The sequence below is a fragment of the Anabas testudineus genome, chromosome 11 (assembly GCF_900324465.2).
Source record: "Anabas testudineus chromosome 11, fAnaTes1.2, whole genome shotgun sequence".
Classification (NCBI taxonomy): domain Eukaryota; kingdom Metazoa; phylum Chordata; class Actinopteri; order Anabantiformes; family Anabantidae; genus Anabas; species Anabas testudineus.
Window position 1 is genome coordinate 12,101,785 of NC_046620.1, and position 15,520 is coordinate 12,117,304.

General features: G+C 39.3%; 1 protein-coding gene across 22 annotated transcripts in view; it reads left to right on the forward strand.

The window, feature by feature from the left end:
* clasp2 (cytoplasmic linker associated protein 2) overlaps positions 1 to 15,520 on the forward strand; it is a 49,481-nt gene that overhangs the window by 6,500 nt on the left and 27,461 nt on the right. For 21 of the 22 annotated variants that reach the window (XM_026349553.1, XM_026349532.1, XM_026349537.1 and 18 more), the window contains exons 3-7: positions 1,587 to 1,687; positions 2,312 to 2,403; positions 4,017 to 4,092; positions 4,824 to 4,921; positions 8,220 to 8,290. In XM_026349553.1, the coding sequence (XP_026205338.1) occupies positions 1,587 to 1,687; positions 2,312 to 2,403; positions 4,017 to 4,092; positions 4,824 to 4,921; positions 8,220 to 8,290 (438 nt within the window). Of the gene's footprint in view, positions 1 to 1,586; positions 1,688 to 2,311; positions 2,404 to 4,016; positions 4,093 to 4,823; positions 4,922 to 7,262; positions 7,413 to 8,219; positions 8,291 to 15,520 lie in introns of those variants that run through there. The other variant, XM_026349552.1, reaches the window with a different exon arrangement.

Here is a 15,520-nt window from a genome sequence, read left to right on the forward strand (position 1 = left end):
ATCGGATTTCATGCTCTCAGAGTGTCTTATATGCGCCAGCTTAAGGTGACACCAGCTGTATTTGTCAGACAGATTTGCTCTTGTCACACACTCAATCCTACAATGAACTCTGAGATGAATGAACCTGTCACATTGTATAAAGTGCTTACAGACATTTCGGTCACAATCTAGGATGATGCCCTAGCCAAGGGGTGTGTGTGTGTGTTTCATTTATGTGTTGGTGAAAACATCTCTTAGATGTATCGCTCACTCTGAAATCTGCCTGCATCTGACTTCCATCTCTCCCTTCCTGTGCTTGCTTTGCTTCTTTTCCCTACTTCTACCCTCCTCCCACTGACACACACACACACACACTAACACTCTGAGGGGAGGAAGATGAGATCATTGAGTGATCAAATTGATCCAAAGGCCTGACTCACTGTACAGGGCTGCTGCCATTACACTGTGCGTGTACAGAAGCACTGATGCTGATGCAGTTTAGCATATTGTCAAGTAGCTCACAGATGTGAAATGAATATATGAAACATACACATCACATAAAGCTGTGATTTAACAGGATAATACCTTCTGAAGTTATGTGATTGTCCCAGCTGCTGTGCGGCTTTCCAATTAGAAACAAAATGAGTCAACTTGCCACATACAAGAAAAGTGTTTTCATCCTTACTACTGCAGATGACGTTGTGGGGTTCTTCAATGCCCCCTGTCATTATTTTCTCTTTGAGGGTATTGTCCTTGTTGCCAAGGCAGCCAACTGTTATGGTAACACATGCACACACAGATGACATCACGTTATCAGAGTTACTAGTAACTAGATTATTTCCTGAAACAACTAGGCACTGTCAGTTTTAGCAAATCTTAAACAAACAGGAGTAAATAGTTCATTTCTGCTGTGACTTTAGTATGCAAGTATTTACAGATGGAAATAAACATTTCCAGTGTTTTGTCTTTGCTTGGATCATGGATTTGCTTTTACTCATTTCTGGAAGCACAGAGGGATATACTACATCAAGATTCAGCTACATTGAGTATTCGTGTGATTATTTTGCAGGGGATTAAAGTAACCATCTCAAACATTTCAGTATTTGCCAAAATTGTCATATTTCGCATGCATACATTTGTTTTTCATATTTCATTCTTTATTTGGTGTATATCACATTACATAGGCTTAGCTAGTGGAAGATATATGTGTTTAAATGAAGCTGACATGAGAGCACTTGATGATCTTGACACTTTTAGTTACGGTCTATTTCACATTTCCTTCCCTCTCTATAAACGGGTCTATTCAGAGCCCTGATGTCGAGCGTGCCATTGCTTTGGTATTACATAGAGTTTTCTGCAGACTGTTTTAATGCTGAACATTTGTCGTTGAATATCTCTCTGTTTTAAAAGCGCTCCACATGGGGGCAGTCTTTGTTATCTTAGACATTTAAACTTGGTAAATCTTCAGAGTCATGTGTGGCCTCATATCTCCTTTACTTGGTGTAAAAAACATTGCCTTGCATTTTTAATTAACTTACTCTCATGTCCACCCCCACCCTCTCTGTCTCTCTCTTTCCCTTTGTCCATCTCTGGATTTCTGTCTGTAGTCTTGCCAGCTCTGGTGGACAGGCTGGGTGATGGAAAGGACCAGGTCAGGGAGAACAGCCAAGCTCTGATCCTCCGTTGCATGGAGACCACCTCGCCCATGGTAAGACACACACATATACAGATGCAGAATCTCATTCAAAACTTCTTGTCTGTATATACAGTATATATACATACACGCTCATCAGTTGAATAGTGGGCGGCAGATAATTTAGATCTCGGTTTAAAACTGAACATTGATTGTTTTTATAATGTTTTAGGAACTGCTGAATTTCAGGTTCAGACAATAACATTAGATGGTATGAATGCTTGTGCATTTTGTTATACTAGACATAAAAAGGATTTGGTAACAACCTATTTAGGTGACTTGTTGCTACTTTGGTTCTTCAGCAGAACACATGATTTAGATGCAGAACAGAGACACAACAGACAAATCACAGCTACTTCCACATCAATAATAGATACTATAGTTGAAAGGTGCATAATGTTTTGTGCTCCCTCCTCTGGTCTCTAAAGGAATTACATAGGCTACACCTCCACTCTGCTTGTGTTGTGTACACACCACACATGTCCACAGATTGTAACCTCCTCTGTACTCTGTAATCTACTCAAACCCTTGTTGAGCTGCCTGGAAGAAACAACTTCTGCTTCTTCCTACTAACACCCTCTGTCCCTCACTCTTCTATTTTCCCTCCAATACTTATCCTTCTTATTCTTCTTTGTCCAGTACGTTTGGGAAAGGTTGCTTCCTGGTTTCAAACACAAGAACTTCCGCTGTCGAGAAGGAATCTGCCTCTGCCTCAGTGCCACACTCAGCACGTGAGTAACTTCTCCTTCTGTGTCAGTGCAAAATATGAAAAATACATTGTGAATTGCAAATCTGTTAAAGTTAGGCATGCTTTCTATCATTTTGTGGGCCAAAGAACATACCACTAGTCCTTTTAATAAAGTCACAGTGTATATGTATAATATATGCTATCCTGCTTACTGTAAACCAAATACTTGTTATCTCTAATGTCTCCTAGGTAGCTTTTTTCCATTTGCTGTTATGTTGCATGCCATACATGACCCACTTTGTTTGTTCAAGAAACCCACACATGTCCACAGTCTCCTTCTCCAGGATTAATCCTCTTAGCTGTTTCTGTGACTCTAAAGGGTGGCACTTGTGCAACAAATGGCATCACCACTAATGTTATGTATAGTTACAGTCTCCACACTCACATGTTGCTGCCTTTAGAGATTTAAAAAAATCTGTTTCCCCTCAGCCTTTGCATTGTCTCATATTCAGCATCTGTTTCAATGGGAGAGTTGCTTTTTTGACATAAACAAATAACAGGAACTGGGCTGTATCTTAGGATTATGTTTCAATGAATATATGTTGGTCCATTTATAGATATTTTTCCAGAAGCCACAGACAGTATTAAATACTTTGTCTGAGAAGAGGAAAGAAAGGACAATACAAGAAATAAAACTAAACGAAATAGTTTGCCTTAAGTAAACACAATTCTTTTTTACAGCTTATGATTAGAATTAATGTTGTGTAGTTAGATGCATTTATATTTGTTGTTTTGTAAACATTTTTGTATGCTGCAGGCACACCTTTTTGTCTTAATTTAGTTGAATTCTGTGCCTTGTACATGAATTAGTTTGTTCTTATTTCCACAAGGATTTCTCTTTGTCTAGTATTCTACACAGTTTGGAATTATAGAGAAGCTGATGTCATAGTTTATATGCATTTTGTGTCTTTAAGTGTCATTAAACAAACGCACATACAGAAAGAGACTCAACAGATGCTTTGTCACTGCATCTTGATTGGCATCAGCTTGATAACAGTTCAGGTGCAATTTGTTGATGACTGCATTTTTCACCATAAGGTCACTAGACAGCAAATCAGGGCTGTTAGACTTACAGTGCTAGCTTTAACATCTTTTTGCTAATGAAAAGTGACATTGTAGGGTCAGTTACTAAGCTGCAACCCTATAGTAAAGCTAAAGGCCTTTGTGGAGCGTACATGATTATCTATAAGGCCTGACATAGAAGTGGTCTACTTCTGAGTTTGCACTTTGATTTTGTTTATAGTGTGTGTGTGTGTGTGTGTGTGTGTGTGTGTGTGTGTGTGTGTGTGTGTGTGTGTGTGTGTGTGTGTGTGTGTGTGTGTGTGTCAGTCACAAAGCTCTAGATACTGCAGTAGCTGTAAAACTCTATATATATATATATACACATCATTGTGCACAACACAACTGATGTTTCTGTGTGACAATCTTGTGAACACAATTTTCATTGTTTTATTCAGCAAGCTAGTTCTGTGTATCCTGAAGTTCATACATCAGGGCAGTCTTTTAAACGTATAGTCTTTCCCCTGAGAATAAAAGCATGGCCAAGTATTACTTTATATTTTGGTTAATAGTCAACTCTCTCTGTTTTGTTTTCAGGTTTGGAGCACAGCCCCTGAGCCTCAGTAAACTAGTTCCTCATCTTTGTTCTCTAACTGGAGACCAAAACCCACAGGTAGGAGGCACAGGGCTTTCCAGTATAATACAAGAGAGTGGGTAGAAGCCATTGTTTGCTCCTTGTATCCGTTTGTAAGCCTCTCTGCTAAGCCTGTGGTTTAGTCTTCAGCATCCCGAGTGTGTGGCAGGCCTCTTAGGGCAGCTCTGTGATTATTACTGTTATTAGTGAGGAGATGGGCTCTGTATTACCCCCACCCAGCTACACTGCTGAATCATTAGCACCAATACCCAGCCATAAACCCACTCAACAGTGCTTGCTAGCTGTGTGTGAGTAAGAGAGAAGGAAAGAGAATTTGGTTTAAGCTCCTGTGGAGTTGCACCCCAAAGCTGAAATCTGCTTCTACCATTTACCCAATGATTATCCACCCACATACAGTCCCAACCAATGAACATCTACAATAGACCTGCTCACCCTCAGTTGCAGAGAATCTCTTCTCCCATTCCACCACCCAATCACAACAGTGCCACACAACATAAGTAGCAAATCAGATGTCTCCCATTAGGGGTATTACAGAACCGTAAGGATTTATTTTTTAATACATGTTTATGTTTGCAGATTTTAGTCTTTGTAATCCCATGCAGTGGAAAAAGAGTGTAGTGTTTTTGCAATCATTATGGAAAACTAACTATAATCATACAGTTTTTTTTTAACACACACCTACATAGGCAATATAAACATTGGTTTATACACAATATGTGAGTTTAATTTTATTTTGTCTGTGTGTGTAGGTACGTGAGGCCTCCATAACAACACTGGTTGATGTTTATCGTCACATTGGAGAGAGGGTCAGAGCAGACCTGGGAAAGAGAGGACTGCCTGCTGCACGGTGAGATTTTTTTTCTGGTGTCACTTATCAATAATATCTGTCTGTGACAACACTGATGGTATTTTTATTTGTGTGTGTTTGTGTGTGCACAAACAAAACAAAAGATCTGTGGATCTCGTGGCCTTGCACTCAGTCTGTCCCAGGCCACACCATGCACCATTTGCCTTTCACACACACACAGAGGCACTTTCATCCAGAGCACAATGCTGACTGACTGGGTGAGGAGGGCGGGAGAGGGCAGATGGGGTACAAAGGCATTGGGTGGAGTAACAGATTTTGGTAAAAACTGGATAAATTGTGTGTGTGTTCATGTCATGTGAAGACGTCCATTGAGTGGTTTTGTCCTTCTTTGGTCGTCCTGGTTACGTGTGCTCAGTTGAGGGTTATTCTAAGCACACAGTGCCCCCACCTCAGCCCCCGTCTCTCTTTCTTCAATGTGAGAGACCTGAGCAACAGCCAGTGTTGTGTGCTGACTGCTCACCATGAGTCTTGTGTCTGTGAATGCTAGCCATGGCCATGTGTCATGTGTTGTACATATTAAGTCTGTCTGCCTCCAGTGTAAACACACTGTCTGTGCATGGGGGATTTATGCAGACTGCCATCTTTCTGTCTTCTTGAGGTAATATGTAAATAGCAGACAGATTCACTTCCAGTTGTTGCGTGTTCTTTCAGGAAATTCTTTCAAATATTTGCAGGCTTTGTGAGCAAAATAGGTATGTTATATCTGTGTGTTTGTGTTCATAAATGGCTACTAGGCACACCAAAGGGCTGTAGCCAGGGTCTTGCTGAAAAAAATCACATATCAACTCTGTAAAAATAGCATAAGGTAATGGAGAAAAAGATATGGCCATGACACAGAAGTAGAGTGCAAAAGGCAGAGTGTAAGAGGTTGTAAGGTTAACGCAGAAAAACAATGTTGCTGACTTATCTTGTGGATTCTTTATGTTCTTGGCATGTTAAACTTGTTAGTTTACTACTGTGTGAAAAAGACCAAACTTTATAGTGAGGAGTTGACCAGAGAAGGACTATTCAACTACATGAAATCCTTGAGATGGAATAAAACAGCTTCTCATTATGATAATTTTTAGACAAGACTTTTAGTCTGCTCTCTCCACTTAACTTTGAAAAAGTGCCTGAAACAAAATGTTTGTATTTTGTTAATATAACAAATTGTTTACATTGCCAGGTCAAATAATCTGGATTTGGCTTGGAGGCACTGACTAATAGGTATATTTACCTTTTTTAATGCAGTTCAGGAAATTATAGAATTATACCTTTTGTCATTTGTTTTGCTTGAGCAAGAGCTGAGTATTAAATAAACTAGTACAGATTAAAACTGCAGGTGCATTTTAATGCATTTTTAAAGTATCCATGCAGTTTTCTCAGACACTCCTAGGAGTTACACAATTACAGTATATGCAGATTGTTATGTCTGGAGGCTTCTGATTTCAGAATAAGTATAGCCACAATAAATGTTCATATAAATTTATTGGTTGATGAGTAACAAATGTTGCCCAAATTGAAATCACCTTTGGAGGTGTTTCAACAAAAGATTATTTCATTTTCAGGTCCATTTACCTGCTGTGCTGTGCACTCTTTACATTGAACCTGATAACCTGATTCAGAGTGGGAGTAACGTAAATTGTCTGTGTAAATTATTTTTGACATTTTTGTTACTGATGTTTAATAATATAGTCTAAGTTTGTAGAGAACTAAAAACTTAACTTAAACAATGTGGAGGTGTGAGTCAACTCTCCTGGCCTCAGGATGACATTTTTTGAATTTCTGTGTATTAACACTTTCAGGTCAAGATTCTTAAATTGAGAAAATGTGGGAAAAAATTAGATAGGATCAAAAAATAAGGAGGAATGGGAGGTAGTGAGGAAATATATGCAAGTGGAGTGAGAAGGAGAGACATAGAGGGGGGAGGAGCAGCCTTGCTTTTTGTCTGGACTAGCTGTACAGCCCACCCCCCTTTGACGAGTGTGTGTGTCTGGGAATGGGAGGGAGGTTATGTAAAGGGTAACTGAATCTCTTTGCTGCCTGTCACACATACAGGCCTACTTGTCCTTCTCTCTCTCTGTCTCTCTCTGTCACCGACACACACACTCAAAGACTTAACCTGAGATTTAACTCTTTGTAAAGCTGTAGAGGTTTCTCAGTGGATGTGTGTGCTTAGCATACAGTATATATGTGTGACAGTAGGTGGTGCTTTGTCGCATGCCCGTAGCATGCTGTGGTGTCTCTCTGTTTGGCTCCGTCTTTCTCACTCTCTCCCTCCCACCTCCTGACTTCCTCCCTCCCTCTCAGAGTCATTGCACCATGTTGGATACAAAGAGCTGAGAGGAGCTGTGGACTGGAGTGTGCCACTAGCATGGGAGCTAATGCAATGTTGCGCAGCAACGCAGCAACCTATTAATCAGGCCACTGGGAAATACTGGGGCAAATGAGTACCGACAACTAAAGGCTAGCTCATTTCTGAACCAAAGAGGTAAATTAATGCAAAGAAGTGAACCACATAAAATCATAGCACGGCTGAGGAGACCATTACAATACTAATCGGCAACTTGTATCGGGAGCCTCTAAGCTGTCTGGTGACCGGCAACCAGACCCAGAAAGACAGACAGACAGGGAGGGAGACAAACACAGGACGACGTGTATGACTTTTATATACGGCTAATGATTTAGCAAGGAGGCATGGGCATGTTAATGCATGTTGTTAGACGTGGGTAATTATGTCTGTGTTGTGTTCTTTTTGTAGTAGTCATGTGTAACCGATGTGTACCGTGTGCTGCTCAGGGTGCAGAAGATGTTAGTCTTTTCTTTGTGTAAAGCAGTTATTTTTATTCAGTCTAATTTGGCTCTGGATTGTCAGAGATAATAACCCTGTTATTATGCAAACAGTTTTACCTGTAGAGCACATGACTGGACATATCTGGCTTGTAATGATGTGTGCGTGCCTGTGTTTGTTGCTGGGCAGCATGTCAAGAGCACTCATGTTGTGTTTCTGCTGCAGCTTCATGAGTGTGACTGTGTGTGACACACCCACAAACAAGCAGGCAGACAGTCCACATGTTGCTTATGCCGATACCTTCACTTGAGATTCACAGATCCTTGCCTGTTTTTAGGTCACAGCTGCTTGCTTTTTTTGTCATGATCCTTTCACTGAAGATGATTGAATATACATTATCTAATTTAGTCTCATTTGAATGTGTCACATTTTATAATTATTGGGATTTTATTAGTTTTTTGTATATGTGCACTATCTGCGTTCTAACCTTTCTTCTTTCTCTTCCAGGTTACAAACGATATTTGCTCGTTTTGATGAAGCCTTGAATTCAGGCAACATGGCTCTCAGCCCGAGTCACGGTCAGTGCTTTTTCTCATTTACTGTGTCACAATTGTACCAAGTTGGGTCACGTTGCCAAGATGATTTTACTGTTTTTTTTACTCTCAGACATTAGATGTGTTTGACAGAAGAGCGAGACATATGCAGGAAAGAAAAAGTCACATCACTGTGTGAAATTTTGGGGTTTTCTGCGTGAATTGCTTATGAAATATGATCTGTTCTTCACCAAAGTCACAAATACAAAAGCTGATAAAACACAAACAATTGTGATCTTTATTGAACACACTATTGAGTGATGGTGAAAATGGTGTGTCCTTAGGCAAGACCTCCTTATACTTACCCTGCCTTTGCCTTGTACCTTGTACCATACTTGTAAGTCACTTTGGAGAAAGTGCCTGCTGAATGACTAAATGTAAAATATAAATTAAAAAATGTAATGCCATTAGTTTTTTAATAACTAGTTGAACCGCCTTTGGCAGTAGTAACCTCAAGCAAGAGATTCTTGTAGCTGTGGATAAGACCTGCACAACATCCAGTAGGAACTTTGGATTTTTCTTCCTTACACTCCAACATGTATCCAGGAATCAGTGATTGAGCCCCGTTTAATGGTGCTCCCTCCACCATAGAACACTGTGCCATTACTTTTTCCCGAACACAGGCAGGGATGCGTTGTCCATCGTTATATACAGTCTATGGTGTAAACCAACATGTGCTGTAGTGGTTGTGTCAGTTTGTTGCCATGAGCTCCTGTAAGAGGACCTAACAGGATTAAAGGCTTAATCCCTGTTTGTGATGCTGTGGGTTTTACAGCACATGCAGAACTGAGCTGAAGGCTGCAGCTGAGCATTGTGCTGTCCAACAGCAGTGTGGACTATGGATCTCTGGGGTCCTCAGGCTCAACCTTTGCTGTTTGACAATCAAAAGTTTCAAAAGTAAAATGTGTGAAAGGAGTATTGATGAGACCTCTTACAGCAGGTTCCTTTTTTGTTGTCATTTACAGAACATAATCAAGATCAGACTGTGCACACTAGGTAAAAATTGAACATGTAATATTTTGGTCACATAATAATTATAAACATAACAATATTCTTGAGTAAATGATAGTATAACAAGATTTATGGGCAAGTATGTACTTCCATGGTAACATTTGGACAAATTAATTCTGATCTTTGTGGCTTTTAACTTAATGTTTGTGCTCTCTGTGAGGTCATTTGAGTCTGTTGTTGGTGTCTAGCAGAGTCCATCATTGGCTGTTCGTACCTTTAGGCTGGCCTGTCAAAATATCTATATGTCTAAAAGTGACAGTGGTGGTTGGTGCCTGTTTGGCTGTAGGAGCCTGTTTACTTGAGGAGAGAGAGATGGGCAGAGACATGGCGAAGATCTCAGGGCGTGTAGTTGGTTTAGTTGCCATGATTCTGTCTCTGGTGGCAGCTGAAGGATGAAGGTAGTGTTACTTTGAATTCCTACCTCCTGAGGGTTTAGAACAGCATCATAGTTTTGACTGTGTATTAAGCAGTCATTATATGTTTTGATTTCGTGTTTTTAATCTATTGGTGTCTTCTGTTGGGCTTTGCCTGGGATAAAAGTTGTGCTCATAATTATTTAGATGTACAAAAGTGTTATGTCACTTTTAATTTAGAATGGTAGGAGAATGGTAATAAAAGTCAGCACTGTGACAGTCCAGTGAAAAGTGTAAGAGGGCACTGGTATGGTCAACAAAACATGGAGTGGTACTGTTGTTATCATGGTATTTATCAGGATGAATTATCTTAGTTTGGCCCATTACACACCTGATCTACAACCAAATGCTGTATGAGAGACCCTGAAAACTCTAAACAACTATTCACCAGCAATCAGTTAACAAACCACATGGCAATAAAATATTAGAGTTAGTTAAATGCTTTGGCTGTTTGAAAACAGCACAGCTGTGGACACTGGTAAACCATATGAAGTATAAGTATAATTGCATTCATTTCTTTTTTGTGTCCATCGCTGACTTTTTATATATACTTTAAACGGGTGGCCAATTAAACATCCATTAAGTATCTTAGTAAGGTGCTGGGAAAATGGAGTATTGTCATCCTGGAAGAGACAACTCTCATCAGGATAAGTGTTTCATTATAGGATAAATGTGATCATTCAACAACGTTGTATTGATTTGCGTGACTCTTCTGTCGACAAATCACTGGGCTCTTGTGAAGCTGTAGTTCTGGGGGGTGTTATGTGCCATGTGGTCACTGGCCATTTTTTTCACAACTGCCAGACACATCAACAATGTTGATGATTCGTTTTTATAAGATGTTATTTTTATTGTCCCAGTATCTTATGTTACATAACATGTTAAACACATGTTCTGTGATTAGGAAGTCAACACAGAGCAATCAGCTTTTCTGCTGTCTTGTTTAAAATTAGTTTATGGTAGGTGGTAAACTGACTCTGTTTCGGTTTCCACTGGAATCAACATGTTTGCATTTGGCTCTTACCTGGCTGTTGTTGAAGGCATTCACAGCATATTTGCATAAAGTTGAGCTTTTCTCAACTTTCCCTTGTTCCACTTGTGTCCTTCTGTCACCGTCTCTCACAAAGGGTTGGACTGAGCTGAACTGTTGCTGTGCCAGTAATTTGTCATTCTTAGTGTGAAAATAGCACAAGGGGACAAGTGAACCCAAACCATGCCAGCAAAATGCAACCCCACAGCATAACAGAGTCACCAGTTCCCCTCACTGTAAGGCTTAAGCATTCAGGCTATGTTCCTGTCTGTTGGTTCTGTTGTTGTCTGAAATATGGTGAAGGATGACTTATCTAACCATGTCACTTTTTACCATATCCCTGTAGATCAGTGTCTATGCTTTTTTCAACATGATGTCTCAAATGTGGATTAATATTGCTAATGACTACAGCCTATATATAGAATATATACTATTCATTTTTATGTAATTGTTGACTAGCTGTTCTTGCTGACACAGTCGGATGAAGTCTTACATTGACAGTTACCTGAGGAAGGGTGGCCTTTTTTTAATACTATGCAGTTGAACAGGCTTTGTGACTGAAGCGCCTTTCATCCGAGCCCCAACAAAAACCCCTCTTTCAAAGTCTTTTCTTCTTGCCATTTTGATCAAAAAAGGAGAATCACCTGGGCCTGCTCAGCATTTTTTCACAGCACAGATCATGACTAGACATTATTGATTAATTGTACTATGCTGGACACTGTTATAAAAGCATCTTCATTCATTATGTTTCTCCCCTAATTTATTCTGTTTTGTTTGTTTGTTTTTAATTTTCCTGTTATCGCCCTCTGAATGTTTACTATAGATGTTCACCTTGGTGACCTTTGGCTGAATGCTCTGCTCTTCACTCTTGGCTGCAACCACTGTGTACTTAAGCTTCTTTCTCTCAGATTTCTAAACTAGGGCAGCTTGTCATCTTACAGTTAGCTTTTAAGAATCACACAGCTGTAAATAGTCGCATTTCCATTGCTGCAGACAATATTTTTAAATTATGGATCAATCTGGGCATTATTTCCTTAATTAGTCATTTGGTATGCCAGAAAATGAAAAATAGTAAAAAATAGTAGTGGGTTTGTCAATTTTTTATGAAGAATTACTTAAATTACTTAAATTACTTAAATTACTTTTTACTTTCTGTCAAACCTTTTAAATGATCAGTTTTTACACCTAACTGCCAAGCTAAGCTATATCAGTGTATACTCTATGAAGTACTTCACAGGTTTAACTGTTAAAAGCTAATTTAAATCTTTCAGTTGAACAAAAGATTATTTTAATTTCCACAACCTGTTCTTGCATAAAAAATTAATGTTGGCTTTTAACAAGTCACACTGGTTTGCCCGATTTCAACTGATAAAATACGGTACATCAAAGACAGTATTGGAAGGTCAGAAACAGGATGTGATGAGCGTATGTGTTGTTTACCTCTAAACACAGTAAACCTACAGCATTTCAGATACAGATACAACATTCACACACACACACACACACACACTTTTCTTCTTACTTGCCCTTGCCCCACATCTCTTTTAGGCCATCTCTTGGCATTTTCTCTTAAGGGTTTGAGGCAGCTGCTGCTGAGAGAAGAGGAGCAAGAGAGGCAGGCAGCGAAGTAGGGAGGGCAAAGGATTGAGGGAGGAAGCTGACAGAGATCTCTTGCAGTAGCCGAGTCACAGCGCTGTGCCTATCACAGCCTCTCCCTGATTCATCATGACAGAGACAGAGAGAGATTGAACAAACAAGAGAGGAAAGCAAACAGAGGAGAAAACAACAGAGAGAACTGAAGAACAGAGGGAGAGGAGTGAATACAGACCAAAACAGCAGGGAGTTTTTCTACCTTTAGTACACTGTAACCATGGCAGTTGGGGATGATGGCGATGGTAAGTGTGTGTATGTGTGTATAATCTCATCTGGCTGTGGATGCTGGCACTCAGACATCCAGGCACTTTCATCCCAAGCTCTCTGGCTCTGATATAGGCTACATGTGCATGTGTGACAGGGAAAAGTAGGGTGTCCTAAAATGTCTCTGTTATGTTGTAGTGCACCTCTGCTACAGCGTCTAAAAACAAACTACATATGCAAGAACATCTGTGTGTGCTAATGTGTTACTGTCTTCTGTTGTCGTTTTTAACATTTATATGAAAGAATAACTGATGATGGTTGCTGTTTATTACTTGTAGTCTGACTTGAACCCAGGATATCAGTCTTGGTTAAAAGGATGCCACACAAGAAAACCAAATACTCAGGCTTCTTGCACAATTTTTCTATTTAATTTGGTTTAGTGAGTGAAGAAAATATTTTCTTCTGATTCCTGATTTTAAAAGAAAAATTTCAAATAAACCAAAAAAGGAAATAAAAAAGAATAAGGTGACTTTATTGTGAAGTCGACTTTTATCTGTTTTCCTCCTTTTTGTTGCTGTAATATTGATTCAACTGTGATTTTCTGTGTTGACAACCTTTCTGTTCTTAGTTCTCACTCTCCAGTTTTATGAGAATCAAGCACACATATGTGTGTGTTTGTGTGCGCACACACATTTATGCCTTGATTTAAAAAAAAAAAAACTTCTGTTGATTGATGATTGTTGGTTACGAACAAATAATCATAGTTAACATATCGTTTGCTATTATAAGTTGTACTCCTTGTTTTGACTCCAGCCCTAAGGAGTGGGTTTCAGCCCACATTAAACCAGAATACCTACCACAGTGAGAGCAGAAAAGGCCATTTGTTTAGATGGCTGTAGAATTTAGAGGAAATATAACATGACCTCATCAATTTCATCAGTTTCTTTTCTTTTTGGCTGTTTTAAAACCTGCTACTTGAAGAATTTCAAATAGGCATTAATGTTTTTTGGTATGGCAACACACTGTATATGAACAACATGTTTTTATTTGATGCTATTAAAAATTAGCACACCTAAAATAAAGTTATAGTACCCTGAAATATATACAACTATCTGTAAACTATACCCCTTATCCTGTTAAGGGTTGAGGTACACCCTGGTCTCCAGTCTGGGCCGACACAGACAGACAACCATTAAGGCTCACATTACAACTATGGGCAATTAAGATATGCCACTTAACCTACTGCACGTCTTTATACTGTGGAAGAAAACCATGCAGGCATGAGGAGAGCATGCAATATCCACACAGAAAAACCATAGCTTTCTGGAAAATTCTAACCCACGAGGCAAAAGTTATCAGTCCGAATAGGTATAAAACATAATGAGGTAACATGACTACTTCAGTAATCTCAAGAAGCGATGTTCTAATGTGAAAACTGAGAAAAAAATATATATGTGAATCATGGCAATGATTAAAAACAAATCTAATGGTGGCTTTTGAACTGTACTTTAAATACAAACACTTGTTTATTTATCAATAGTTTGCTATTTGTGTAGAGGCAAGCAAAGCATATTTCTGGTGTTGGTGTGTGAGAAAGTAAAGCATGTCAGTGCTGCTGGCGTCTTGCTCATGCTACTTAATGTTATTTGGTCCTGAAAATGTGCCCATCTAAATACACACACACACACACACACACACACCGTTCACACATTCCATAGAAACTCAGAGTTATTTGGATGCATTGCAAACTGACCATCAGTAGCAGCTTTCATTGCTTGCACAGTACGTCAGTGTTGACAGAGACAACTGACACACACACACACACACACACACACACACACAATTTGAGTCCCAATTCCAAGTCGGGGAAAGGGATAAACCATAATATTCAGATGAAAGCTTTACCATGGCAACCAGCCTAGCCTGGAAACAGGGTCATGGTTTCCTTTGCAGAGCCTGAGATGCACTGAAGCAGAATGAGCATGTCTGCAAGACTGTGTGTGTGTGTGTGTGTGTGTGTGTGTGTGTGTGTGTGTGTGTGTGTGTGTGTGTGTGTCTGTGTGTGTGTGTGTGTGTTTTCATTTAAGTAGCTAATTTTCCCTGAGCTGGGCTGGAAATGGAGCAGTCTGTCTCCTATCAGAGAATCCAGGCCTGAACCTCAAACGTGTGTCTCTCAGTATGCTTTCATCCCCTTTTTTCTCGTCATTTTCTGTCCCAGAAACAACAGAAAGCTCTCAAGTAAAACATCTGTCCAGTAAGCCTGTACATTCATACGAATCAAGGCCTACATGATTATGTTATGATCAGTATTAACAATAAAACTCCCAGTGTCATTTTTGTCTAGGACAGGACACTGTTTCATCTTCTCTGAAATGACTTCCTTTTTCTATTTATTCTTGTTTAATAACATTTAGTTTTTACTAATTATTGACACATTTTTGCACATTTAAGTAATAATAATAATGTTTTTGTCACCTTTAATGTCACCCTTTTAGTTACCTATAATCTCAACTTTTTAGGTGTTCCTTTAGATTTTGTTGTCTTTTTCTGTTGTCACACATACCTCTCCAAGTTTACTTAGGAGTTGGGAGCTTTTCAACAGTTTTTGTTCCAGTTCTTGCTTCACAGTATTTTCCCTCCTATGTTATTTTCATACGAACTCTTTGCGGTATCATACTCTTTTCTGTGTGTCATCTTTAGCATGAGACTCTGAACACTGTCACATGATCTTCAGTGGGAATATGTGACATCGCCTGTCCTCCTGCAGCTTACAGCAGATCAGCTCAAACACAGATTGTCTGTGTTGTCTATTTATTTCCTCACTAGATGTTTGGTTATTGTCAGCTGTAATACTTCTGACTAACTCTAACTAACTAACTACTAACTAACAGTTGATAAGATATT